The following is a 27,146-nucleotide window of genomic DNA, read 5'->3' as shown; positions in this document are numbered from 1 at the left end:
TGCTTAATGTATATCATGAATTGTACACGACCAGATATAGCTTGTGCTATAAGTAAACTGAGTCGATATACGAGCGACGACGACGACGGCGTGAGGCTTGCTTTCTTCTTAACTCTTTAAGAGCTACAAGAAGAGAAATTATATATATACCCACCAATAATCTTTTCCTCTTTCAATATGGGACAATGTCTCATTGTCAAGAGGGGAAAACTTAAAATTTTACTCAAAAATTTTATTTTTCCTCCATTTCCCATTCACCCTCATTTTAAGACTATTTCATCTTAAATAAAAAACTCAACAGGAAAGTCAAAGAAAGAGAGGAAACTCTCATCGATCAGAAGCTGAAACCCCCATCGGTTCAAAGTTGAGGAATTTGGGAATTCAAATGAGCCGTTCTCCAATATTTGCGTTGATTCAATGTAATTTCATGCCTCAAATCATAGATAATTCGTAGAATTTGTGACAAGTAAGATTTTGACCTCGGTTTAAAAATTGGGGATTTCCAAAATTGCAACAGTTGCTTATTTTTGTTTTCTCTTCAACAAATTTGCATTTGTTGTTTGTTACCGGTGGACAAGTTGCATTCCTGACTAATCCCTTATCTCCCAATGACTGTCGGCCATCAGGTTAATTTTCTCTGAATTTTTTCTTTTTTACTTTAGTCTAAACCTTTGCTTCTCTGAAATTTCTACGGAATTCATTTTTCTTGTTTGATCTTGTTCGACTCCTTTCCTAATCTCAACAATCCGAAAGTTAATTGTTGTTTGTGACGGTGCGGTTTGAACCGCCGCTATATGCTTTGAAAACTAGTTCAGCTGGCCTGTTTTGTTGTAGTGAATTATAAAATATATATCAAATGATTGTAGGAGCAACAGTAAATAGAGGTCTCATCACACATCCTCCTAGGTATAAAAGGCCGAGTAAATTAGAGAAATAAAAAATTAAATAGTGGGTTCCTTCGTTTTTATGGTTACTTCTTAAACGGTGAGGTCTTTTTTGTACACTCGAGCCTTTACTTTATACTTTAATTTTGTATTAATCAAATAATGGATGTTATTAGGAGCTTGTATCGTTCACACTCGTTGCCTCTACCCATGAATTATCCAATAATTTTCATTTAGACACTTGGTTGTAGTTGGGGAACATCTCAAGCTGTTAGTCTAACGATTCGGTCGGTCGTTTTGAAAGTAATAGCCCAAATTCCCTATTTATTGGTTCCCCCGCATCTATTTATGCTATTGTGACTTGTCGGGAGGCTTCGCTTTGGTTTTTGCAGTGTTCCGAGATACTTAGTCCCTAAAACGGGAGCTTAAGCCTTAGGATTTAGACCGTAGTTGGAACTGTATGAAGACGACTCCGGAATGATATTTTGTCGGTTCCGTTAACTTGGTTAGGTGATTTTGGGTTTAGGGGCATGTCCGGATTGTGTTTTGGAGGTCCATAGCTTATTTAGACTTGAAATGGCGAAAGTCGAATTTTTGGAGATTTTGACCGGCAGTGGACTTTTTGATATCGGGGTCAGATTCCGATTCTGGAAGTTGGAGTAGGTCCATAATGTTGAATATGACTTGTGTGCAAAATTTAGGGTCAATCGGACGTGGTTTGGTTGGTTTCGACATCGGTTGTCAAATTTGGAAGTTTCAAGTTATTTAAGTTTGAATCGGAGGATGATTTGTGATTTTAGCATTGTTTGATGTGGTTTGAGGGCTCGACTAAGTTCGTATGGTATTTTAGGATTGGTTGGTATGTTTGGTTGAGGTCCCGGGGGCCTCGGGTGAGTTTCGGGTGGTTAACGGACTTGGAATGGAAGTTGAGAAATTTCTGAAGTTTGGTCTTTTGCTGGTATGATCGCACCTGCGAGGGTATTAGCCGCAGGTGCGAGGCCGCATGTGTGGTAGGTTGAGCGCAGGTACAGAAGGGGTGGAGATCAGCAGAGGTCGCAGGTGCGATGGTTTCTCCACACTTGCGATAGCGCAGAAGCGGAGGCAGCCAAGGTTAGTCGTTTTTGCAGTTGCACCCATATTTTTCGCACCAGCGGGCGCGCAGGTGCGAGCCCAAGCTCCGCAGGTGCGGAAATGCCTGTGCAGTGATTAAAACCGAAGGGTTTCGTGATTTTTGTCATTTTGGACTTTGCAAACTTGGTTTAGGGCGATTTTTTAGAGCACTTTTGAGGCATTTCTTGAGATAAATCCCTTGTGCTTATTTTTGATCAATAATCTTATTTCCCCATTTATTTTTTCACCTAGTTAGTGTGTATTTAAGGTGGAATTTGGGAGTTTGAGGCTAGGGATTTCGAAAGTTTGAATTGTGGATTTGAAGGACCATTTGGTGTCGAATTTTAGTAAATTTGGTATGGTAGGACTCGTGAGTGAATGGGCTTTCGAATTTTATAATTTTTGCCTGATTCCGAGACGTGTGCCCGGGTCGACTTGTTAGGGAGAATTTCAGAATTTTTGTTAAATATTGATTTCATTAATTAGATGAGTCTATTATGGTTGTATTTATGATATGCAATTATTTTTTGCTAGATTTGGGCCATTCAGAGTCGGATATTCGTGGAAAAGACATTGTTACCGATTGATTGAGCTTGGTTCGAGGTAAGTGGCTTGCCTAACCTTGTGTGGGGGAAATTCCCTTAGGATTTGTACTGTTTTTGATATATGAGCGTCGTGTACGTGAGGTGACGAGTACGTACACAGGCTAATTGTGTAAAAACCCGATTTTTTTACTATGTAATAACCTGATTTCATTCTTATTTGAGTTTCATCAGCATGTGTAGTATCCTACTAGATTAGAATAGCATGCCTACTTGCCCTAACTGTTTACTTGAACTACGTGCAGCATGTTTAGTGAATTTACCTGTTTTTCCTTAACTGGTACTTAGGTTGAACTGTAGAATTTCATGCTGTAACTATTGAATTCTATTGTTTGGTTGTATATTTACTTTGGGACTACGGAACGGTATTCCGGGAGATCCCCATGTACTTCATATTTACTTTGAGTCTACGGAGCGGTATTCTGGGAGATCCCCATGTACTGCATATTTACTTTGGGACTAAGGAACGGTATTCCGGGAGATCCTCCTGTTTTGCATATTTACTTTGGGACTACGGAACGGTATTCCGGTAGATCTCGCCCCCTGTTTTGCACATTTACGTTTGGGACTACGGGACGGTATCCTGGGAGATCCCCTGTTGTTATTTTCTGTGTACTGAGCTGTTGACTTGTTATGATTTCATTCTTGTTAAATTTCAGTACTTATTTTTGTTGCAATATTTTATTATGTCTTAGTTATTATATATATACCAGTAGGGCCCTGACCTGATCTCGTCACTACTCGATCGAGGTTAGGCTTGGCACTTACTGGGTACCGTTGTGGTGTACTCATGCTACTCTTTTGCACATGTTTTGTGTACAGATCCAGGTACTTCTTATTATCCCCGCTACTAGCTGAGAGTGCTTGCTGTTGTACAGAGACTTCAAGGTATATCTGTCGCGTTCGCAGACCTCGGAGTCCCCCTCTATTCCATCCTATGTCATTTACCTTCCTTACTTTTGTTATTAGACTCTAGTGTATAGAGATACTAGTTTCCTTCTGTAACTTGTGACTTATGATGTTCCGGGTTTTGGGAATATTGTGTATTACTGGAGTGATGGCTATTGTACATGCCAAGCGGCATTGTTACAAGTCATTTAGTTACCTGTTGCAGATATTTGTTAAGTTTTACTTCCATTTTTGTTATTTTCGCATTTATTTAGGCTTACCTAGTCGTAGAAGCTAGGTGTCGTCACGACGTCTTACGGAGGAAGAATTGGGTCGTGACAAGTTGGTATCAGAGCTCTAGCTTAATAGGTGTCGTGAGTCACAAGCCGGTTTATTAGAGTCCCGCGGATCAGTACGGAGACGTCTGTACTTATCTTCGGGAGGCTATGGAACTGTTAGGAAAATCTCACTACTTTGATTCCTTGTCGTGCGAAAATTGTTGACTTCAAAAATTCTAAACTTCTGTATTTTATTCTCTCACAGATGGTGAGGACATGTACAAGAGGATCTGATGACCAGGCACCCGCGCCCCCTGCTAGAGCCGCGAGAGGCTGGGGCGGGGTTAGAGGCCGAGGACGTCTATATGGGGCAGCCAGAGCACCCCGCACGAGCTGCTACAGAGGAGCCTTAAGTAGCTCCAGCTGGAGGGCAGACACCTGAGGCACATGTTCCTGCACTAGCCCTCCAGGAGACTCTAGCCCAGTTTCTGAGCATGTTCAGTACCTTAGATCAGGCTGGATTGATTCCACTTGCCCCTGCCACATCTCAGGCCGGGGGAGGAGCACAGACTCCCGTCGTCGGTACTCCAGAGCAGCGTGTTCAGATCGACCAGGTGCTAGAGATTGTACCAATGCAGCTGGTAGCTCCAGCTCAGCCCGAGGTTAGGGCAGCAGCTTCTGAGGTGGAGCAGCTCAGACTTGAGAGGTACAAGAAGTACCACCCACCTACCTTCAGCAGATTAGTTACAGATGATACTCAGGGTTTTCTGGAGGAGTGTCATTGTATTCTCCGTACTGTGGGAGTAGCGGAGACGAGCAGGGTTTCTTTTACTATATTCCAGCCTAGAGAAGCAGCCTATTAATGGTGGCGTGCTTATGAGTTGAGTAGTCCGACTGAGGCAGCTTCACTTACATGGACTCAGTTCTCGGACATGTTTTTGGAAAAGTATGTCCCTCAGAGCCTCAGGGACTCATGGCGCGCAGAGTTTGAGCAGCTGCGCCAGGGTGCTATGACTGTGTCAGGGTATGCAGTTCGCTTCAGTGATTTGGCCCGACATGCACCGGCCTTGGTTGCCACAGATCGAGAGAGGGTTCGACGGTTTATTGAGGGACTCCACCCCAGCATCCGGACTAGTATGGCCTGGGAGTTAGAGATGGATATTTCTTATCAGCAGGTGGTGAGTATTGCCAGGAGATTGGAGGGCATGCTTACCCGGGATAGAGAGGAGAGGGAGGCCAAGAGGTCTCGAGAGACTGATTATTATTATGGAGCTCGTGTCCCAGCAGCTCGCCATGGTAGGGGTTATGTGAGTCGCCTCGTTCATTCAGCTCTTACAGCCGCCACTGGTGTTCCAACTCCTTCTAGGCCCCAAGAGCCTTATTATGTATCGCCAATATCTAGTATGCCTCCTGCACGGGGTATTCCTAGCGGCCAGTCCAACAGACCTGGCCCGAGCCAGTCACAGTAGTCATGCCCTCTCAGAGCTTGTTTTGAGTGTGGCGACACTCGCCATATGGTAAGGGATTGCCCCAGATTTAGGAGGGGTGCACCTCCACAGACTTCTCAGCCACAACGTGCTCCACCGGGTCCTCGGGCTATGATTACAGCACCAACTGCCACCCCACCTGCTCAACGAGCTCGAGGTGGACGTCGAGGAGGTAGAGGTCGCCCTATAGAGGGAGGTCAGGCCAGATATTATGCCCTTCCTGCTCGTACAGAGGCAGTCGCTTTTGATTCTGTCATTACAGGTATTGTCCCGGTCTGTCATAGAGATGCGTCGGTATTATTTGACCCAGGCTCTACATATTCTTATGTGTCCTCTTATTTTGCCCCGTATTTGGGCATATCTCGGGATTCTTTGAATTCCCCTATTTATGTGTCTACTCCTGTGGGAGATTCTCTTGTTGTGGACCGCGTGTATCGGTCGTGTTTGATTGCTCTTAGTGGTTTTGAGACCATAGTCGATTTATTATTGCTCAGCATGGTGGACTTTAATATTATTTTAAACATGGATTGGTTGTTGCCCCATTATGCTATTCTTGATTATCACGCTAAAATCGTGACGCTGGCTATGCCAGGTTTACCGCGGTTAGAGTGGAGAGGTACCTTAGAGTATACTCCCAGCATAGTTATTTCATTTCTTAAAGCTCAACGAATGGTTGAGAATGGGTGTGACGCGTATCTAGCTTATTTGCAAAATGTCAATACTGATACCCATATAGTTAAGTCAGTTCCATTAGTGAGGGACTTTCCAGATGTGTTTCCAGCTGATCTTCCGGGCATGCCGCCCGATAGAGATATTGACTTTGGCATTGATCTGTTGCCGGGCACTCAGCCCATCTCTATTTCTCCGTACCGTATGGCTCCTCCTAAGTTGAAAGAGTTGAAGGAGCAGCTACAAGAGTTGCTTAATGAGGGCTTCATTCGGCACAGGGTGTCACCTTGGGGTGCTCCTGTCTTATTTGTTAAAAAGAAGGATGGTTCTATGCGGATGTGTATTGATTACCGCCAGTTGAACAAAGTTACAGTGAAGAACAGGTATCCATTGCCTCGTATTGATGACTTATTTGATCAGTTACAGGGTGCCAGGGCATTTTCCAAGATTGATTTACGTTCCGGCTATCATCAGTTGAAGATTCGGGAGCCAGATATCCCGAAAACTGCCTTCAGGACTCGGTATGGTTACTACGAGCTCCTTGTGATGTCTTTTGGGCTGACCAATGCCCCCAACAACTTTTATGCACTTGATGCACAATGTGTTCCGGCCTTATCTTGACTCATTCGTCATTATGTTTATTGACGACATTCTGGTATACTCCCAGACTCGAGAGGATCATGAGTAGCACCTGAGGATTGCGCTTCAGACCTTGAGATAAAATAAGTTATATGCAAAATTTTCAAAGTGTGAATTTTGGCTAGACTTAGTGGCATTCTTGGGTAATATAGTATCGAGTGATCGGATCTAGGTGGATCCGAAGAAGATTGAAGCAGTGCAGAGTTGGCCCTGACCGTCCTCAGCTACAGAGATCCGGAGTTTTCTTGGTTTGGTGGGGTATTACCGTCGCTTTGAAGAGGGATTCCCATCTATTGCAGCACTTATGACCAGGCTGACCCAGAAGGGTGCTCCGTTCAGGTGTACAAAGGAATGCGAGGAGAGCTTTCAGAAGCTCAAGACAGCTTTGACTACAGCCCCAGTATTGGTATTGCCTACAAGTTCGGGGTCTTATACTGTACATTGTGATGCATCGAGGATTGGTCTCGACGCGGTGTTGATACAGGACGGTAGGGTGATTTCCTACGCGTCCAGACAACTGAAGGTGTATGAAAATAACTATCCTGTCCACGACCTTGAGTTAGCAGTTATTGTTCATGCCTTGAAGATTTTACGGCATTATTTGTACGGTGTTCCTTGTGAGATTTACACCGATCACCGGAGTTTGCAACATCTGTTCAAGCAGAAAGACCTTAACTTGCATCAGCGGAGGTGGTTGGAGCTACTTAAGGACTATAATATCACTATTTTGTACCATCCGGGGAAGGCCAATATGGTGGATGATGCTTTGAGTCACCGGGCAGAGAGTTTGTGGAGTCTAGCATATCTACCAGCAGTAGAGAGGCCATTGGCGTTGGATGTTCAAGCCTTAGCCAGCCAGTTTGCGAGATTGGATATTTCTGAGCCGAGTCGAGTATTAGTTTATGTGGTCTCTCGGTCTTCTCTTTATGATCGTATCAGGGAGCGTCAGTATGATGACCCCATATGCTTGTCCTTAAGGACACGGTCCAGCACGGTTATGCTAAGGAGGTCATTATTGGGGATGATGGTGTATTGAGGATGCAGGGCAGGCTGTGTGTGCCTAATGTGGATTCGGTCGGTCATTTTGAAAGTAATAACCCCAATTCCCTATTTATTGTTTCCCCCGCATCTATTTATGCTATTGTGACTTGTCAGGAGGCTTCGCTTTGGTTTTTGGAGTGTTCCGAGATACTTAGTCCCTAAAACGGGAGCTTAAGCCTTAGGATTTGGACCGTAGTTGGAACTGTGTGAAGACGACTCCGGAATGGAATTTTGTCGGTTCTGTTAGCTTGCTTAGGTGATTTTGGGTTAAGGGGCGTGCCCGGATTGTGTTTTGGAGGTCCATAGCTTATTTAGACTTGAAATGGCGAAAGTCGAATTTTTGGATATTTTGACCGGCAGTGAACTTTTTGATATCGGGGTCGGATTCCAATTCCGGAAGTTGGAGTAGGTCCATAATGTTGAATATGACTTGTGTGCAAAATTTAGGGTCAATCGGACGTGGTTTGGTTGGTTTCGGCATCGGTTGTCGAATTTGGAAGTTTCAAGTTATTTAAGTTTGAATCGGAGGATGATTTGTGATTTTAGCATTGTTTGATGTGGTTTGAGGGCTCGACTAAGTTCGTGTGGTATTTTAGGATTGGTTGGTATGTTTGGTTGAGGTCCCGGAGGCCTCGGGTAAGTTTCGGGTGGTTAACGGACTTGGAATGGAAGTTGAGAAATTTCTGAAGTTTGGTCTTTTGCTGGTATGATCGCACCTGCGAGGGTATTAGCCGCAGGTGCGAGGCCGCATGTGTGGTAGGTTGAGCGCAGGTGCGGAAGGGGTGGAGATCAGCAGAGGTCGCAGGTGCGATGGTTTCTCCGCACCTGCGATAGCGTAGAAGCGGAGGCAGCCAAGCTAGTCATTTTCGCAGTTGCACCCACATTTTTCGCACCAGCGGGCGCGCAGGTGCGAGCCCAGGCTCCGCAGGTGCGGAAATGCCTGTGCAGTGATTAAAACCGAAGGGTTTCGTGATTTTTGTCATTTTGGACTTTGCAAACTTGGTTTAGGGAGATTTTTGAGAGCACTTTTGAGGCATTTCTTGAGATAAATCCCTTGTGCTTATTTTTAATCAATAATCTTGTTTCCCCGTTTATTTTTTCATCTAGTTAGTGTGTATTTAAGGTGGAATTTGGGAGTTTGAGGCTAGGGATTTCGAAAGTTTGAATTGTTGATTTGAAGGACTATTTGGTGTCGAATTTTAGTAAATTTGGTATGGTAGGACTCGTGGGTGAATGGGCTTTCGAATTTTATAATTTTTGCCTGATTCCGAGACGTGGGCCCGGATCGACTTGTTAGGGAGAATTTCGGAATTTTTGTTAAATATTGATTTCATTAATTAGATGAGTCTATTATGGTTGTATTTATGATATGCAATTATTTTTGGCTAGATTTGGGTCATTCGGAGTCGGATATTCGTGGAAAAGACATTGTTACCGATTGATTGAGCTTGGTTCGAGGTAAGTGACTTGCCTAACCTTGTGTGGGAAAAATTTCCTTAGGATTTGTACTATTTTTGATATATGAGCGTCGTGTACGTGAGGTGACGAGTACGTACACAGGCTAATTGTGTAAAAACCCGATTTTTTTACTATGTAATAACCTGATTTCATTCTTATTTGAGTTTCATCAGCATGTGTAGTATCCTGCTAGATTAGAATAGCATGCCTACTTGCCCTAACTGTTTACTTGAACTACGTGCAGCATGTTTAGTGAATTTACCTATTTTTCCTTAACTGGTACTTAGGTTGAACTGTAGAATTTCGTGCAGTAACTATTGAATTTTATTGTTTGGCTGCATATTTACTTTGGGACTACAGAACGATATTCCGGGAGATCTCCCTATACTACATATTTACTTTGGGACTACGGAACGGTATTTTCGGGAGATCCCCCTACACTGCATATTTACTTTGGGACTAGGAACGATATTCCGGGAGATCCTCTTGTACTACATATTTACTTTGGGACTACGAAACGGTATTTCGGGAGATCACCATGTTTTGTATATTTACTTTGGGACTACGGAACGGTATCCTGGGAGATCCCCTGTTGTTATTTTCTGTGTACTGAGTTGTTGACTTGCTATGATTTCATTCTTGTTAAATTTCAGTACTTATTTTTACTGTAATATTTCATTATGTCTTAGTTATTATATATATATACCAGTAGGGCCCTGACCTGATCTCGTCACTACTCGACCGAGGTTAGGCTTGGCACTTATTGGGTACCGTTGTGGTATACTCATGCTACTCTTCTGCACATGTTTTGTGTGTAGATCCAGGTACTTCTTATTAGCCCCGCTACTAGCTGAGAGTGCTTGCTGCTGTACGAAAACTTCAAGGTATATTTGCCGCGTCCGCAGACCTCGGAGTCCCCCTCTATTCCCTCCTATGTCATTTACCTTCCTTACTTCTGCTATTAGACTCTGGTATATAGAGATAATAGTTTTCTTCTGTAGCTTGTGACTTATGATGTTTCGGGTTTTGGGAATATTGTGTATTACTGGAGTGATGGTTATTGTACATGCCAAGCGGCATTATTACCAGTCATTTAGTAATTACCTGTTGCAGATAGTTGTTAAGTTTTACTTTCGTTTTTGTTATTTCCACATTTCGTTAGGCTTACCTAGTCGTAGAGATTAGATGTCGTCACGACGTCTTACGGAGGGAGAATTGGTTCGTGACCGTTAGACATGTACTAATGAACCCCCAATGCTTACATGACAAGCGTGCATTTTCTAACTTAAATTGAGCGTGTATAGCAAAGACTTTCACGGGAAAATATGGAAGTTTTGCCAGAATTTTCCGGCCATTGTCTCCCCTTTTCTAAAGTTAACCATGATTTTTTGGCCATTCTTCTTCTATCGCTGGCAAATCATTACCATGCGTTCCAACCGATGAAAATCTTCTCAAATGCACCACTTTCTGTTCCCGTTTTGGAGGATCCCCGCCTCTCACCTACACTTTTCCTTCCCCGTCTCCAGCACCATCTTTCTCTACTGCCCTGCAGTTTGCACCACTCCTTCTCAAGACTTTGATCAGGAGTGTGTGAACTCCTATGTCGGTGGAGTTCTTTTTCTTTTTTGCTGTTTTCTTTTTTGATTTGTCTTTTTCCACCTCATCCGAGAGTTGCTAAAAATTTTTGTATTTCTTGCTGGCTGTTTTTGAGGGGTTTAATTGGAATAATTTTGGACTACTTAAAGTATTCAATTTCGCACCCTAAATTTAGGTGCTCTAAATAAGAATTTTTGGCTAGTTTTGGGGTGGGGGTGGGGGATAGTATTCTGCTTTTTGAAAAGTTTCCTGTTTTTACGACACTGTAACAGTACTTTGACACCACATGGAATGAGAGGAAGGAACAATGTGAGGCAAGCAACCATTGCTTTCATTAATGGGGTTTTAGAAAGCGATTAGGGCCAACTATAAGAAAACTAAAATTCGACCCTACATATACATAAATACTCATGTAGAGACCAGTAGTGTATCATAGTAATTAAGCAATAAATAAATTATGGAAGTTGATCACATAAAAACACAAATATCATATTAAATTGTTGGGTTTTTAATTAGCAATGAATGAATGATCATATGAAGATGCAAATACACTAATTTATAAAAATTCAATAATTAGCCATCAAAGAGGGTGTCTTCTTCACGTTTCACGCTAATTTCGGTGCTTTGTTGATCACTTGATGATGTATCATAATTGGTGGAAGTGTACATTAGTACACTATAAAGGTCCTCCTGTTCACTGATCATTTCTCCCATTTGTAGTTGATTGTTTTCTTGATCATGATGAGCCCATGTGCGACTATTATATTTAGTAAATCCTTCCAATTCAGTTGCCACTTCTTTCATAGTAGGTCTTTCTTCTCCTTTTGTGTTAAGACATCTAACCACAAGCTCACCAATGGCATTGAGCTGCTCCAAGGAGCCTTCTTTCAAGACCCTATGATGGAGAATTTGAAATAAGCGATTCTCCTTCACAGAAGCTTTAAAATATGTGGCTAAACTTTTTTCTTTGTTGGGTAGAGTGAGATCAATAGCTTCTCTTCCCGTTAACAATTCCGCTAGAACTACACCAAAACTGTAGACATCACTCTTGTCTGACAATCCCATTTGTATGCCTTCAGGATCTAGATAACCCAATGTGCCTGGTATAAGTGAACTCATATCAGCCTGGTCGAAAGGTCTTAACCTCGAAGCCCCAAAATCAGCAATCCTTGCTGTGTAGTAGTCATCTAGTAGTATATTTGCTGACTTGATGTCTCTATGTAGGATAGGTGTAGAAGCTGCATAGTGGAGATAACTAAAGGCATCAGCAGATTCAACAGCAATTCTTAAGCGATTTTGCCAAGAAAGCCAAGGCATTCCTCCATTGGTATGTATATGGTGGTGAAGGGTACCATGAGATATGTATTCATAGACCAATAAAGGGACTTCGGTCTCTAAGCAACAACCCAATAGTTTCACCACATTCCTGTGGTTAATTTGAGTGAGTATTACAACCTCATTTATAAACTCTTCTATTTGGTTTTGCTCAAGCTGTTTAGACTTCTTGATTGCAACTATGCGTTGATCTGGTAGAATCCCTTTGTAAACTATGCCATTTCCACCTACTCCAAGGATGCGATCTTTAGCAAAGTTGTTGGTGGCTTTTTTAAGCTCTTCAATGGTAAACACCTTATTTAAATTCGACGACGTCTGCTGCTTTAATAGCATACCACCATTTTGCTCGAAGAACTTCTCCCGTAATTTTAAAATTTTTCTCCTTTTTATACCGAAATATATCCAACTGACACTAACCAGTAGTGACAATAATCCAAGACCTAAACCTGCATTTGATCAATAGAGTAGAATATCAAGAAAACATTTTGACATTTCTTTTTGACACTGTTTCTTGGATCGGAGAACATATTTTTCTTCTGCAACAAATAGAAGACTTTATTCTCTCATATTTATATTCAAGTAATAGGGAGAAACATAGTCTCTGAGGAATTATGTATCAAAAAAGGGTATTCCTTTTGAGTGTGTAATAGCCTCAATGAATTTGTGATGCTTTGAATACTGGTTGTAAAATCTCCTTAGTATAGCGATATTTGCTTCTCCGGCACAGTTTTCCCGCTTTTTTGAGAAGTTTTTTTCATTTAAATTTTGGGGTTCATTGTTTGTTCGTGATTATTTTCATATTATTCCTTCGTCCCCACAAGTGGTATAGGAGCCTAGAAGGATGATGGATTCAATGACTACACAAGCCAGAGAAGGCACAGCTAGAAGCCACATACCAGAAAGATAAAGATTGGTCAGCTTTTGATGAAAAGGGGTCAGTATGCAATCAAATTGCACTTATCATCTGACATGCTCAATTTTTTTTTTTTTTATGAAGATAGTTTATGTGGAACATGAATTAGATTGGAGAGTCTACACATGTACTGGTTGTAAAATCTCCTTAGGATAGTGATATTTTGCTCATCAGCCATAGTTTTGTTTTTCTTATTTGAAAAGAGTTTTTCATGTAAATCTTGGAATTCATTCTTCATTCTTTATTCCCCTTGTTTACCACGACTATTTCTGTGTTATTTCCTGCATTCTTTTGCTTGTTACTGCTACTTTCTTTTCATCTTTACTTGAGCTGAGGGTCTATTTGAAACAACCGCTCTACTTTCAAGGTAGGGGTAAGGTCTGTGTATGCACTACCCTCCCTAGACCCCACTTGTGGGACTATATTGGGTTTGTTGTTGTTGTTCCTGCATCTCCTACACAGACTACACGACTAGAACTACCGAAATGTGGAACTCCTAGCTAATCATTCTGCATCGTAATTGCTTACATACCAAGAGATAACTTCAAGATAGGGAGATCACGCTCCTTCTGGCAACCACGTCCCTTCTGGCCGTCTCCAAAATATCCTTCCGGACAGGAACACTGAAATCCTCCTGGAGTGTTTTTGCAAATCCCATCACAAGGATTCTTTGCGCACTCATCGATATCTGTAAGAGGAATACTCAAATTAGTGCAGTAGAAAGTAAAATTTACCCCTTGTTTGGGGAAAAATGGGGGTGGGGGGTTGAGGGAGGTCACTATTTGCTGTCTGCATTTATTTATTTATTCATTTTTTTTCTTTACATATGCTGCCTCAAAATCCCCCTGCCTCCGTAAATTCACAACTAGGCAGTTGATGTTTATGCACAGTTCCAATGTATAAATTTGCTTAAACTGTGAGCAAGTAGAGTGTTCTTTTTCAGGTTTAAATGTACGGTTTTCGGATAATCAGAACTTGCACTGAGAGAAAGCTCATTATGGAAGTTTTAGTGCTTTCTACCAAAGAGAATAACATTTCAGAGTTCGAATCCGAGAAGTATGGTCAAGGATAAACACGGAGCTCTCCCAAAATGTCCATACTTGCCAAAAATGCTGCTAACCAGTTGGACTTTTATTAACTCTCTTCTCACTTTTTATTGAGAGTTACTTCTATGACCTGATAGTGTAAGAAAAGATCTACACTGTTGGTGTATATAAGTTATAAACTCATGTAAATCAGGCAAGAACTCTAACCTTGGCAGCCTGGAGTAAGATAAGGATTACCGTCATATCCTTCCTCACAAATGCAGCGATAACCTCCACGTCCACTTTCAGAATCAATGCACAGACTATGTTCCTTGCATGCATAGGCAGTGGAGTTTCTAACCTCACTGCAACTTTGATTCCCAATTGCCCAGTCAATAACAACAGGTACATCTTTCACTATTCTGCTTACAAAATTTGGGTCTGTTAAGTCTGATGCACCCCGAAATGTAAACTTTTCGTGCTCACCAAGGAATGCATAGCCACAAGGGTTAAAAGACCAGACCTTAGTATGGTTAAGCATGCTAGTCACAATCCCCCAAAAGGTCATCAATCCCTTAGGGATGGCTGCTTGACAGCAACCAATCCCAGAACAAGTCCCATTGCTCACATCCACACTTCTTGAACACGAAGTTATACATCCAATGCTAAAATTACGCCCTTCATACAACGAAAGACCAGAAGCTAAAGCCAAATCATCACAGCCTACGAGAGTCAACCTGTTATCTTTATCAGATAAGGTGAAAAATGGGACTCCCGTGTCGATTCTCATAGTTTTCCGTTCAGCTAGTTCGCCATTTTGTTCATAACAGCTGCCTGTGAAGGTGTTTTTGACTCGTATTTGGCTAGTTGATATGTCGAGGACCTCCATACCTCCAGTGTTGAGATAGGCGATAGGAGGATCGAATGAGGTATTGCACCTGATGTCGAATTTATGGTTTATAGAGCAACCGGTACCTATACCGATCCCGAATGGGAAGGGAACAGTCATGTTTCCGCATTTCGGTTGGCAGCCAGGCTTAGTGTGGTTGGTGCTCTCTATTGTCATAGCTAATAAAGGTAGAAGAAGAATTAGGGGAAGGAAAGCCATGTTTAGTACTTCAGCCTGCAGGCTAGCTAGCTAGTGCTATATTTAGAAGTGATATAGCTCTTTGGTGTCATCATAGACTACTTAAAAGAGGGGCAATATATATTATGGAAATCAATTTCAAATTGTTATATTAGCAAGTTTCAAATTTCTTGGCATGTTAGACATTTCTTTTGAATTCAACACCTTTAATACTCCATCTGTTTTAAATTATGTGACATAGTTTATTAAGTACGGAGTTATATATAAAAAAAAAAATTTTGAAAACCTCTGGTCTTGAACATGTCATAACATTTTGTGCCTATAAAATTGTCATTAAAGGATAAAATAAGGCGTTTAAGTTAAGTTATTTCTAAGTTTATAAAGTTATCATTTTTCTGATATAGACTTAAAAGGAAATGCTGCCACACTAAATTGGAATGGAAGAAGAGCTGTAGACTTGTGCTAAAACGACAAGATCAGGACTACAACTTGTGATAGAATGAGTATTTTTGTATCTTGTTGAGGATTAAACAATTACCAACTTGTCCGTTAAACTTATTGCTCTCAATTACTAAATCTCTTGGTGATAGAAGACGTGCTCTGCATATTAATGAAGAATCAAGAACTTGCTAAAATTAACGTGCTTCCAAATGGATAATAAGTAGTATTCAATTGGGAAATATGCTACAAATAGAAGGGTTAGCTTCGCTGCAAAATACTTCATATTTTTCTAGTTTGGAGAAGACTTTGAAGGTGGCAAATTCCTCCGTACGAGTTGACATTAAAAATTCTCCTGGGGCAACTTGCTTTCAAATTTTTGCCTAATACCCATTATAAATGATCATGCCATTGCAATCACGTTCAAAGAAATCTTGTATTGAGTTATAAATCTTTTAAATAAGCTTTATACTTTAGTTTGCTTCTTTTAAGGGAATATTGTGTATGCACTTAAAAAGTAAGTGATTTATCCTTACAAATATCCAACTAATTAAGGTGGCCTCTTCTTTTTGGGATCTTTTACAAATACCCACCCACCACAAACTATTTACTCACCCCTACCCATAAAGTGTTTTTCCTATCCATTTTTTTTAGCCAAGCCAAGCCGAGCCAAGCCAAGCCGAACCAAGCCAAATCAAGCTAAGCTAGGTTAGGTAATTAGTTTTAACTGGATAGGTATATATCGTAAATAATTTTAAAATAGATAGAGAAGGATAATTATTTTAAGCTCAATGGGTATTTTGCATAAATTGCTTTTTTTTTTTTGCTATCGTATCATAGTAGGGTACCTAAAGCTTGCCAATATTAACACGCCCCTAACGTCCCTGTGTCAATAAGCTATTTAAGATAAACACTCTCAACTGGAATTTTTCAAGTTGAAGTTGTTAATTTGTATTTTAGTTTCAGCTTTAGCTTGAAATAAAAAACTTTAGCATCAGCTTCTACAAACAAGTTTTTAAATTTCACAATTTTTTTATATCTAATATAAAAAGTAAATACATCGTATATTATTTTGAATTTTGTTTTTGGGGACGAGATCGGTTTAATGTTAACTAGCAAAAAGCGAAAGAAATTTGCTGGGTGTAAACTAATTTTGGAAGAAAAAAAAGTTCAAAGTTTAAGCATAAAAGAAAAAAGAAAGAAAAAGGAAAAAGAGAAAAGGGCATATGCAAAGAAAAGAGCCCACATGCAGTTAAATTCGTTCGAAGAGGCAGTCAATTTGAAGTAATTATCGCTCAACAACGTTTGGAAGAAAGGAAAAAATCCCAATCTTTTTTAATTAATTATTCTTGTATAGTTTGATTCGTGATCGAATTTAAGTTCTCTTTTATCGATGCATAGTTCCTCGCATTCCTATGTTGTAGGTCATGCAAGGGTTATAATTGTATGAATTAAGGGCAGCCCAACGCATGAAATATCTCGCGTTCACGCAGGGTTCAATTCGTACCCCAAGGCGCTGTGATGTACGTAGCCTACCAAAGTGGCTGACTCAAACCCGTGACATATAAGTCGCACGGAGACAACTTTACCGTTAATCCAAGGCTCCCCTTCTATAATTGTATGAATTGAATTGATTAATTATTTTATGCGAAAAATAGATGAACTATGTTAAAATTTTAACTTATGTTAAAATTCGATTACAATTTTATTTTTCTGGGTGTACAAAAACTCGTGGAGTGTATGAAGTTTATCGAGTGAACTCTCTTCTTTCTTCTTTCATATTTGGTTGCACGCTTAACTAACTTAAAAGTTTCCCTTTTAACAATAATTTCTTGAAATATAATCCTTACTCTAAAGTTTCCCTTATCCTTACTCTAAATATAATAACTATGTCCAAAACAACAGTGCACTGAAAATTCTAAGATTCATTGCTAGCAACTTAATACCATTATTTAGGGGCTAACCATTGGTTATGCCTTGAATATCACTGGTGGTACTGTTGGCATTGAAGGCTTCATTGTTAGATTCTCTATAGAAATTCACTTAAGATCAATAAAAGCCTCTGCAAATAATTTTTGTGTCTATATAAATGTATAACTAATCCACCGTGCAGCTTTTGGCCATTCGATCTGTATAGGCTGCTCATAGAATGATGTAGTCTTGGAGCGGAAGCTAGTACTTCTTCTTTGATCGATACTTCACCTAGTTGGAAGTATCCTTATGTACTGGTTTTCAAATAATGTTGTGGCACCAACAGGCCTAGCAATCATTAGATGTAGCCTGACGTTTCTATATCATGGTGATTCCCATAATATTGCAAGAGATCAATGTCGAAAATGCACCAAAGTGTATCAAGTATTATTATTATCTTGAGGGGATCCTTCTTTGATTTTATAATGTAAATAAAAGTCATCACAAATCTCATCTGATTGAAGGTCTAACGCTTATACGAATACTAGTCTTTATGCATGTATGCTGCACATGCATAAAAAGATGCACATAGGTACACTTGTGCATAAAAAATGACAGAAGCTGTAAATATGGTAACGCCTCACAATTTTCGATATGGATGGTGCTGGTTATTTGCATTTATAGTTCCACTTCTTGTATTATCTTTCTTTCTTAATGGGACCCCGGAGTTTCTCATTAAGAAAGGGTGTCTGGAGGAGGAAAAAGAAGCCCTCAAGAGATCAAGAAAAAGTTAAGCAAAAGTATAGTTGCAGATGTTGGTGGGCTTTATAGAAAATAAAAGGCAAGGAAAGGAGGAAGCTATTACATTCACCACTTTTAGTGGGTAACATATTGCCCAAGTTTTCTCGTAGTGTTGGGCTTAGACTCAATAATATTCTTCGAACTTTTATCTCTTCAATCAGCTAGATACACATATAACGCCTCGTTTGTCGCTTATAATCCTTCTTTGATTTTATAATGTAAATAAAAGTCCTCACAAATCTCATCTGATTGAAGGTTTTTCGCTTATACGACTACTAGTCTTTATGCACGAATGTTGCACATGCATAAAAAGATGCACATAGGTACACTTGTGCATAAAAAATGACAGAAGGTGTAAATATGGTAACGTCTCACAATTTTCGATATGGATGGTGCTGGTTATTTGCATTTGTAGTTCCACTTCTTGTATTGTCTTTCTTTCGTAATGAGACCCTAGGGTTACTCATTGAGAAAGGATGTCTGGGGGAGAAAAAAGAAGCCCTCAAGAGATCAAGAAAAAATTGAGCAAAAGTATAGTTGCAGATATTGGCGGGCTTGATAGAAAATAAAAGGCAAGGAAAGGAGGAAGCTATCACATTCACCACTTTTAGTGGGTAACATATTGCCCAAGATTTCTCGCTAGTGTTGGACTTAGACTCAATAATCTTCGTCGAACTTTTGTCTCTTCAATCAGCTAGATACACATATAACGTCTCATTTGTCGCTCTTATCATTGCCAGAGTTGTTAGAGCTGGAGTTGTCAAACTAAATTATTTGAGTTATAACTTCTTCGATTGACTACTCTGGTGATCTCTGCATGCTCAAGTATGGTTTTGGCGCATGTTTCTTTGTTAGGTTTCTTCCTTTCGGTAGGAGATCCTATCTTTTAGCTGAGCTGACACCATGCTTATATTAGCATAACATTTGTCATCCCCCTCATGGTCTGCAATATTTAATTTTCTCTGGTCCTTGTGATTGGATTGAGGCATCCTACCCTGATGAGATCCGAGCGCTAGATGCATCTTGGGAGACGAGCATATCTTTGCTTATGTCACTGGTCATGAATCCGTTGATTTTGTTGCTTCTTTGTGCTCTCAAAGCTTGGAAATTCGTGCTTTTTGCAGCTCTGACTCTAGGATTATGCTTTTCAATCTACAAATTATTACCCGAGAGAGAAAAGAAAGATGGTGAAGCATTAAGTAAGAAATCCGAAAGCAACATTGGCTTTGGAAGAGATTTATTCCTAAAGATCGCAATGTTGAAACGATGTAGTTGATGTCAGTAGTATTACTAAATATTTCTCAAGAATAATATAATGTTAGGTAAAAATAACTAATAAAATTATCAAATTCTTATTTAATACTATAAATGAACTCCTCAAAAATCTTATCTTATTGAAGGTCTAATGTTAATATAAAACATTAGTCCTTGTGCACATATATTGCACGTGCAAAAAAATGCACGTACATTGTACTTGTATTTCACTTTTAGGAATAAATTTGGACTAAAGAAGCTACATTTAGTATAAGAGCGGAAGCTGATTAACTTACCTTTTATAGGTGTCGCTTTGATGGCTATCAAGACACCTTATACACACACAAAAAAATAGACAATTCTACCATATTGTGAAGTTTTTTGCACTACAGATTTCTTCTGTGGTGATGCGACAACCTTGCTCCAGAACTGCTTAATCAAAAGCACTCATGCCATTGCTCCAGTAGTATAATACAATTACGACACAAGGGAGAGAATTTGAGAACATAAAACTAAAAAATAAGGCAGGTTACCTATTACTAACAGTTAATGCAATATTTAAAAAAATTATACTATCAATAAATGCAAGTTAAATTGCTGTCTCTTTATGATCACTAATCTAAGTAAGAATCAGCAACTTGCAAGTGAGATTTATTTTTTTTATGTTTTTACACGACTGTATTTTCACTAGTTTAAAAGGTCTCTTTTTTTTTCTTCTTGAATTCAATACCTACCCCCTAATGATAGGGGTGTCTATGGTTCGGTTCGGCCGGTTATTTTATAAAATTGGTATCATACTAATTTTTCGGTTATTCTATTATGTATAACCAAAATTAGACTTTTCGAAACCATTCCAATCATGTCGGTTTCTAATCGGTATCGGTACGGTTCAGTTAATTTTCGGTATTTTTTAAAATATCATATAAAATTCACCAGTAGAAGTAGAATGCAATAATATACGTTCTTTTATAGGACTTAGCAAAACTCTCTAGACATTTTTACTGTTTAAAGAGTGATGAATTAAAAAAAATAAAATATTGCTAGAGTATAGATCCATCAACTATTCTACAACAACGTAAAAGAAACCAAACAAAGGCAAAGAAAATATAAATCACACGAGCGGAAAGATATTAACCAAGTTGGGACTCAAGAATAAAGTATATAGAAGATTAAATATTCAAAAGGATAAATCTAAATTATATGAAAGGAAACATATTCAATACATTGTAGTTTGCTACTCATTATCGCTAGAATACTTTGTGTCTTGCTAATAAAGATACTTGAAATAACTTAGTTTAAGTAGATGTAGCATAATAGGTTTTAGGAATTAGTATTTTGAGTTTAATTACTTGTTAGCTTGTAATAGTTTGCATAATTCCAAGGCCCAAAGAAAAATTTAATGTATTATTATTTTTAAACTTACTAGATAAATATATTTTTCACATGTAGAATTTATTCGGTACGGTTCGGTATTTTTTCGGTTTATTTTTATAAAATAAAAAACCTACCTAATTATCGGTGCAGTTATAGATTTATATAAAAACCTACGGTTTCTTTAAAAAAAACCTAAAAATCGATTCGGTCGGTTTAGTCGGTTTTCGAATATCCATTGACCTACCTAATGATAATTAAATCAAGAAAAGTATAAATGGGTCATCTGTTCACGTCATTGACCTTGTCAAGGGCCATACACAAGTGGCTGTCAACTTAATCAAATAATGAAACTTGCCAAGCAATCTTTACCTAGATGTACATTTTAAATATGCTTTCATCTGCATTTTTGCAGAACCAAGAAATAAACTACTATTGACACTGAAAAATGCAAGGTCTCAAAATCAAGATTACCAAAACTGCAGAGTTAGAACAGCCAACATCAGCTCAAATAGTTGCTTCTATTGATGATCTCTTGCTTGAAATTTTATTACGCCTACCTATAACATCACTTCTTTGCTTCAAAACAGTATCCAAACATTGGCTTTCTCGCATTACTAATCCAAAATTTTCTGTCCTCTGTCACCCAAATCCAAATCCTGCTTTAGGCCTTTTCTTGCCCTCTACTTCTGTTTTAAAACCCAAGTTTGATTATGTCCATTTTGATAGCCAAAATCCAACAAATCCACCATTTAAGAAACTCAAATTTACTAAGGACCCTTTTGGCATTACTATTCTCCAATCATGCAATGGACTATTACTTTGTTGCAGCAACCGAATTCGTCAGCCTATAAATTACTATGTTTACAATCCCACTACAAAGCATTACACAACACTTCCAAAATCACTTCTTGGAACTGAAAATTCCAAGATTCATGGTTTAAGCTTAGCTTTTGACCCTGCCAAGTCTCCTCACTATAGAGTAATTTGCATTCGCGATTCAGAGTTATCTCCTCAGCATTATCAGATTGAAATTTACTCATCTGAAACAGGTCCTTGGAGATTATCAGGCGGTCCATTTATCGCTGATGTTAATTTTAGTACAGGGGTTTATTGGAATGGATCAATTCACTGGATTAGTACTAATGGAAACTCGAATTCTTTATGTTACAATATTGATCTTGAGAGCTTAGGCGTAATGCCAATGCCACATGTGCCCGATAACAACATATCATTAACCACTACCTATTTCGGGGAATCTTGTGATCATTTGCACCTTATACAAATTTCTAATCCACAAATCCAGTTTGATGTATATGAGATGAAACGAGACTATTCGGACTGGTTTGTTAAGTACAAGGTTGATCTTCAACCTTTTGCTACTGCCTTTCCTAAGATGACTAATACATACCTTGATCCTTTTGAAATTGATTATTATAACTTCGTGATATTATCTCTGGTTCGAGGTAGACGAGAAGAGGATGCATTTATGGTACTGGCAATTCCTGGTGATTGTAAGGCGATAAGGTACAATCTTTTAAGCAAGACTTTTCAGAAGCTATGTGATGATGAGGTTGGAGATGAACAAGTTTGTTTTCTTAGTGCAGCTGCTGCTTTTGAGTATATTCAGTCTTTATGTTGTGTTTGAATCAATTGCTAAATTTTCGATACACTATAGGAAATAAGGTCTGTGATGTCTTGTTTGGAGAGAACTAGGAAACAGAAGATATTAGTATATTTTTAAGCGTCTCTTCTAAGGTCGGCGTAAGGTCTGCGTACACTCCACCCTCTCCAGACTCCACTTTGTGAGATTACACTGGATTTGTTGTTGTTGTTGTTGTTAAGCATATCTTCTACTGTTTAAACCAGAGAGATATTTTCAAGTTCCTCTCGATCCTATTGTTGTTGATGCGTGGTTTCTGTTTTCCTACCAAGAGGGAAATTTTCATGCATTTTTCCATACACTTTGTTGATTGGGAAGTATGTTTCCTCCTCTTGCCCTTCTCCGGACTCCACGCATAGCGGGAGCTTAGTGCACCGGCTGCCCTTTTTTCTGATGAGTGGCATTTCAGCTTTAAGGATGTTCAGAAATGAATCTTTGTTTTGTACATATGGAAAAATGAACTTGTTAATCCTAAATTTTGGCTGAACTTTGTATTCACAGAAAAATGCTGGACATTTTGATAGTGTTACATAAGAATACAGACAAACTCGACAACAACAATAACTGCCTCAGTCCCAAGGATACAAACAAACTCATCTATGGAAAAAATGAAAAAATGAAAAAAATGAAATTGACAAGCAAGAAACTATGAACTATTTCCACTCATATTATAGATATTAGTAGCAATTGTTATAAGGCTAGTCACAACTGCTTGAACAATCATGATCACTGCAATGATCTTATCTTTTCGCGAAGATATACCATGGACATCTCTGCCAAACAAGAAATCAATATATTAGCACAAACAAAAGAACGAAAATAACTTCAAATCGCTATAGGAGTAAACACGAGTGAGAGAAAGATAGATACCTGAGGGCAATTGCTCCTGGAAATATGAAAGCAAGGCAAACACCAGTAGTTGATCCCATGAACTGGAAAATGTACCATATAGACGGGATAAAAATGGCCGCTATATATGAGAGGGCTAATAAAACCAAACTAAGAGACACGAATCGTTTGTTGTCAGTTGCCAAAAAAGGCTTCTTAGGGAAAATGAGTTCATCTATATTGGCCCTTAAGGAGAAGTTCAAGAGAGGAAACACCAGCATTAGGTGAAATGCATAGCTCAAACGAACTATGTCGTTTAGCATTGAACTGATTGCTGAAGTACCAGAAGATTTGTCGAAATTTACAAGTATGTCTGGCATGATTGAATCCCCGAATAAAAGGTACCCGAAAATGCCAATTGAAAAATAGATAGTTGCACATAGTACTAATGAAATCTTGACAGCGGACGACATAGCTGCTGGTTTTCCCAACTCAGTTCCAATAGGATGAACTGCATAACAAGTTATAATGTCATATTCATCATTCAAGTTAACGTAAAACTAAACAAGAATCGAAACGAATGTAGGGTTCTTACTTCTTACCATTGAAATGAAATGTAAATGCTGTAACAATGACTGGAACCGCGGTGAAAAGGTTGAAGAAAGATGTTTGATTATCCATCTGAGGTAACATTCTTGGACTTGCTGTTTTCCCTTTTAGGATTGCTATAATTGCCATTACTGAACATATGACAACAAATACAATTGCTAGTAAAACTGCTAATGCTGAACTCAACCACAATGATTCTGCAATCACACGCCGCACATAATACAAAATGTCAGCAATTCTTCACTGATTTGGACACATATATATCGACTAGGACAACGAATTTTATAGAAATTCAACAGCAAAAGGGGTAGTATGTACTGACCGATACGTCGATAGAGGACTAATGGAAGCATAACAAACAAGACAATGAAGAGGATGGCGAAATTACGAGAATTCCACCAATGAATCCCAAACCATTCTTGTAGAACACCAAGATGTTCTCCTTGTCCAGATAGAACATCTCCTGCTCATAGAAAATAACAGAAACTGTTACCAGTTGAATCAATCACTCAATTTCATTCAACTTAATTCCTAAGCATATATTTCAAATTTAGTTATGCATCAGGTAATCATTAGAAAAACCTCCCAAAAAAGGGTAAATCCAAAATCAAGAAATTAGAGAAATCAAGTAATTCATTATGTACTCCCTCCATCCCAGTTCATGTCCTTTTTAGTCAGTTTTTATATTTAGTAACAATTTAACTTCAAACTTTCACTTTTACCTTTAATGAGATGATTTATAGTCACGAATATTTATGTCTTGTTTAGACCACAAGTTTCACATATCTTTCTTACATTCTTAAATTGCATGTCCAATCAAACAACATCGTATAAATTGGGATGGAGGCCGTACTAATTCCATTTGATTTGATTTCAACTAAAAAAGGAAAGAACCAAATAGTTTTTGGCTCTAGAAGTTGATGAAAAGCCAGATATACAACAACACCTTACCCCTAACTCTCGCGAAGGTAGAAAGACTAGACCCTCGGCTAATGAAAAGCCAGATATGACTTGCTTAATTCAGACAAAACATATTGCACACATAAACAACAAAGTTATAGAATCAAGAAGTTAAATTTATGCTTACCAATAATAATAAGGTACATAATCAAGCAACCAAGATTGGTGACCATAACAGCAATTTGCACAGCAACAGAACCAATCTTTCCAAAAGACTCATTCATTAATGCAGCATAAGTTTTCGACTCGCCCGCATATGTAAACCTCAACATGAAATCAACCGATATGTCAACCAACAAAGCAACTATTACAATCAATACAAAAGCTGGAATTACACCTAAGACTTTCATAGTTGCTGGAACGGACATAATTCCAGCACCAATAATACTTGTTGAAACATTAAAAACTGCTCTCAAAATCAGTAGCTGATTTTCCTTAGTATGAGAATTTGTCTTTGGCAATAGAGGAATGTCAGCTCCAGCTTCATTTTTTGCCGGAGCCATTTCAGAGACAATGAATGTAGTTTTCTTTGTTTTCTGTGGTGTTTTTATGTTTCTATATTCTGCTATTTAAAGTACGTAACAATAATTGACTAATTTGGTAAATTTACGAAAAAGGGTATGAGATATTGGTAGGTACAATTATACAAATGAATGATTAGTTATAATCACTATTTTATGGGGGGGTAAAGTTGGAAATATAGTGAGGATGATAGATTTAGTTTAGACATTTTGAGAGGTGCATATGGACGTGGCAATAGCGACCGGTTAGATAGATTAAATGTACGTGGACGCAAATATGGGAGAAATAGGTCTTTTTTTTATAACAGCTAATGGCTCTTGAGGACTAAGGATTGGAAAGATTTAACAAAGTATATAATGATAATGTATTTTAATCCATTATAACAGGTAATTTTAATCTGGTATACAGATAATTTATTTTGCTTTTAAGTTAATAATTATATTTTTTTTTTTTACGGTTGGTCACTACTGTAAGAATCATCCTCTTTTGCGGTTGGAATTGACTCGTGATTGTTATTATACGAATAATTATTTATAGTTAATTTTCTGATAAAATAAAAAATATTTACGCTATTAATGTAGAGAAGTTAAAGTTGGAAGGCCACTTAGAGGACAATAATGAACAAACAAATAACATGATTCGTAGGATTCAATTGCGATCACAAATCACATGGTTAAGCATTATGATTATTACCAAACAAAAAGAATTAGTCAAACAAATATTGAGCACGCCACTAGCTAATCTAGAAAAGTTATAGTCCAATTAAACTTCTTCTACTAACCTTTTGTGTATAGCTAAATTAATGTAGGAAAGTGACTTGTTGAAAGATAATACTCTCTCCTTTTTTAATTAGATAACATATTTCGATCTGCACAAATATTTTAAGATTTGTTTTTTATTATATGGACATGAGAAAAATTGCTGCTTGTAGTAATATTTTTCGTATAATTTTTGAATATCTAAATTTTAATTTTAGAGTACCGAGTTGAAGTAAAATAATTTAGCTTGGCTTTAATATTTAATCAAATTAACTTTTCTTAAGCGAAATGTGTTATCTAAATTGAAAGAAATGGAATATTAATTTGTTTGGCACCATGAACTTGGCAACTTTAGGACGATAATCAACCAAAAAGTCGTAATTCATAGGATTTAGTTGAGGTCACAAATCACGTGCGTCTTCAAGCAATTTGATTTTCAAGCAAAAGAATTAGCCAATTTCAACTAAGCTTCTTAAAAATAATGTCGGATAATGACTTTTTATTTAATAAACGAGAAAGGTAAGAGAAAAAATGTCATGTATAACATTTATCCTATTCTCAGCAAGTCTAAACTAAAGGATGCTTACATGAACGAAATAATCTGGTGATAACCTTAAGATTATAGACTGTAAATTGTTAGTGATGCAAATATTACAAAATTAAAGATCAAAATATCATTTGGTGATGGCTTTATTATAAGCTTGTATAAATAAATTAAAAGATAGCAGAACGTGATATACTCGTTCAAGCAAAAAGCCTTTTACTCTTTAAGTCTCAAATAAATATATATTTTCAAAATCCTAGATAAGATCGATAGCTTTAGAAACTGTTTTTCAATTGAGTTAACTCATTTGAAAGATTCCAGCTGTTCTCAAACTTGTTTTTGTATTGTTACCGTCCATCACTGTAGCTTAATTATTGACATTATTTTCCATAACGAGGACAATTCGTCCAAGTTAAAAAACAATCACATTATAAAACCATGTCACTAGAGGTGGAATCAAGATTTGAAGTTTATA

At 38.3% G+C, this 27,146-nt stretch overlaps 3 protein-coding genes and 1 long non-coding RNA gene across 4 annotated transcripts; 2 read left to right on the top strand and 2 right to left on the bottom strand.

Moving 5' to 3' along the window:
* The first annotated feature begins 156 nt into the window (after window positions 1-156).
* On the top strand, window positions 157-3,663 carry LOC138910779 (uncharacterized). The gene is made up of 3 exons (XR_011415923.1): window positions 157-626; window positions 2,529-2,597; window positions 3,419-3,663. It is a non-coding gene; the product is annotated as an uncharacterized lncRNA (long non-coding RNA).
* A 7,562-nt stretch (window positions 3,664-11,225) lies between these two features.
* On the bottom strand, window positions 11,226-14,715 carry LOC104110693 (putative wall-associated receptor kinase-like 16). Its single transcript, XM_009620230.4, has 3 exons — window positions 14,154-14,715; window positions 13,433-13,588; window positions 11,226-12,433 (listed from the first exon to the last, which is right to left on the bottom strand). The coding sequence occupies exons 1-3, from the start codon at window positions 14,713-14,715 to the stop codon at window positions 11,226-11,228; spliced, it is 1,926 nt and encodes a 641-aa protein (XP_009618525.3).
* Window positions 14,716-21,235: 6,520 nt separating this feature from the next.
* Window positions 21,236-22,435, top strand: LOC117280158 (F-box protein At5g07610-like). Its single transcript, XM_033659843.1, has one exon. It carries the CDS (start codon window positions 21,236-21,238, stop codon window positions 22,433-22,435), a length of 1,200 nt encoding a protein of 399 aa, XP_033515734.1.
* Window positions 22,436-22,909: 474 nt separating this feature from the next.
* Window positions 22,910-25,401, bottom strand: LOC104110694 (amino acid transporter AVT6C-like). Its single transcript, XM_009620232.4, has 5 exons — window positions 24,975-25,401; window positions 24,210-24,350; window positions 23,881-24,084; window positions 23,321-23,789; window positions 22,910-23,223 (listed from the first exon to the last, which is right to left on the bottom strand). The coding sequence occupies exons 1-5, from the start codon at window positions 25,348-25,350 to the stop codon at window positions 23,097-23,099; spliced, it is 1,317 nt and encodes a 438-aa protein (XP_009618527.1). The 5' UTR covers window positions 25,351-25,401; the 3' UTR covers window positions 22,910-23,096.
* Between the last annotated feature and the right edge of the window lie 1,745 nt (window positions 25,402-27,146).

Source organism: Nicotiana tomentosiformis, chromosome 5 (genome assembly GCF_000390325.3).
Source record: "Nicotiana tomentosiformis chromosome 5, ASM39032v3, whole genome shotgun sequence".
Taxonomy (NCBI): domain Eukaryota; kingdom Viridiplantae; phylum Streptophyta; class Magnoliopsida; order Solanales; family Solanaceae; genus Nicotiana; species Nicotiana tomentosiformis.
The sequence above is the reverse complement of the archived record's forward strand: the minus strand, read 5'-3'. Positions and strand labels throughout refer to the sequence as shown.

Excerpts from the sequence above, each read along its gene's own strand:
- LOC104110693 (XM_009620230.4), bottom strand. The coding sequence starts at position 14,715 with ATGAGAATCGACACGGGAGTCCCATTTTTCACCTTATCTGATAAAGAT. Across the intron at positions 13,589-14,153 it reads TCTTACTCCAGGCTGCCAAG|ATATCGATGAGTGCGCAAAG; the intron begins GTTAGAGTTCTT and ends TTCCTCTTACAG. Across the intron at positions 12,434-13,432 it reads TATCTTGAAGTTATCTCTTG|GTTTAGGTCTTGGATTATTG; the intron begins GTATGTAAGCAA and ends GATCAAATGCAG.
- LOC117280158 (XM_033659843.1), top strand. The coding sequence starts at position 21,236 with ATGCAAGGTCTCAAAATCAAGATTACCAAAACTGCAGAGTTAGAACAG.
- LOC104110694 (XM_009620232.4), bottom strand. The coding sequence starts at position 25,350 with ATGGCTCCGGCAAAAAATGAAGCTGGAGCTGACATTCCTCTATTGCCA. Across the intron at positions 24,085-24,209 it reads AGTCCTCTATCGACGTATCG|AATCATTGTGGTTGAGTTCA; the intron begins GTCAGTACATAC and ends GTGTGATTGCAG. Across the intron at positions 23,790-23,880 it reads ATTTACATTTCATTTCAATG|TTCATCCTATTGGAACTGAG; the intron begins GTAAGAAGTAAG and ends CTTGTTATGCAG.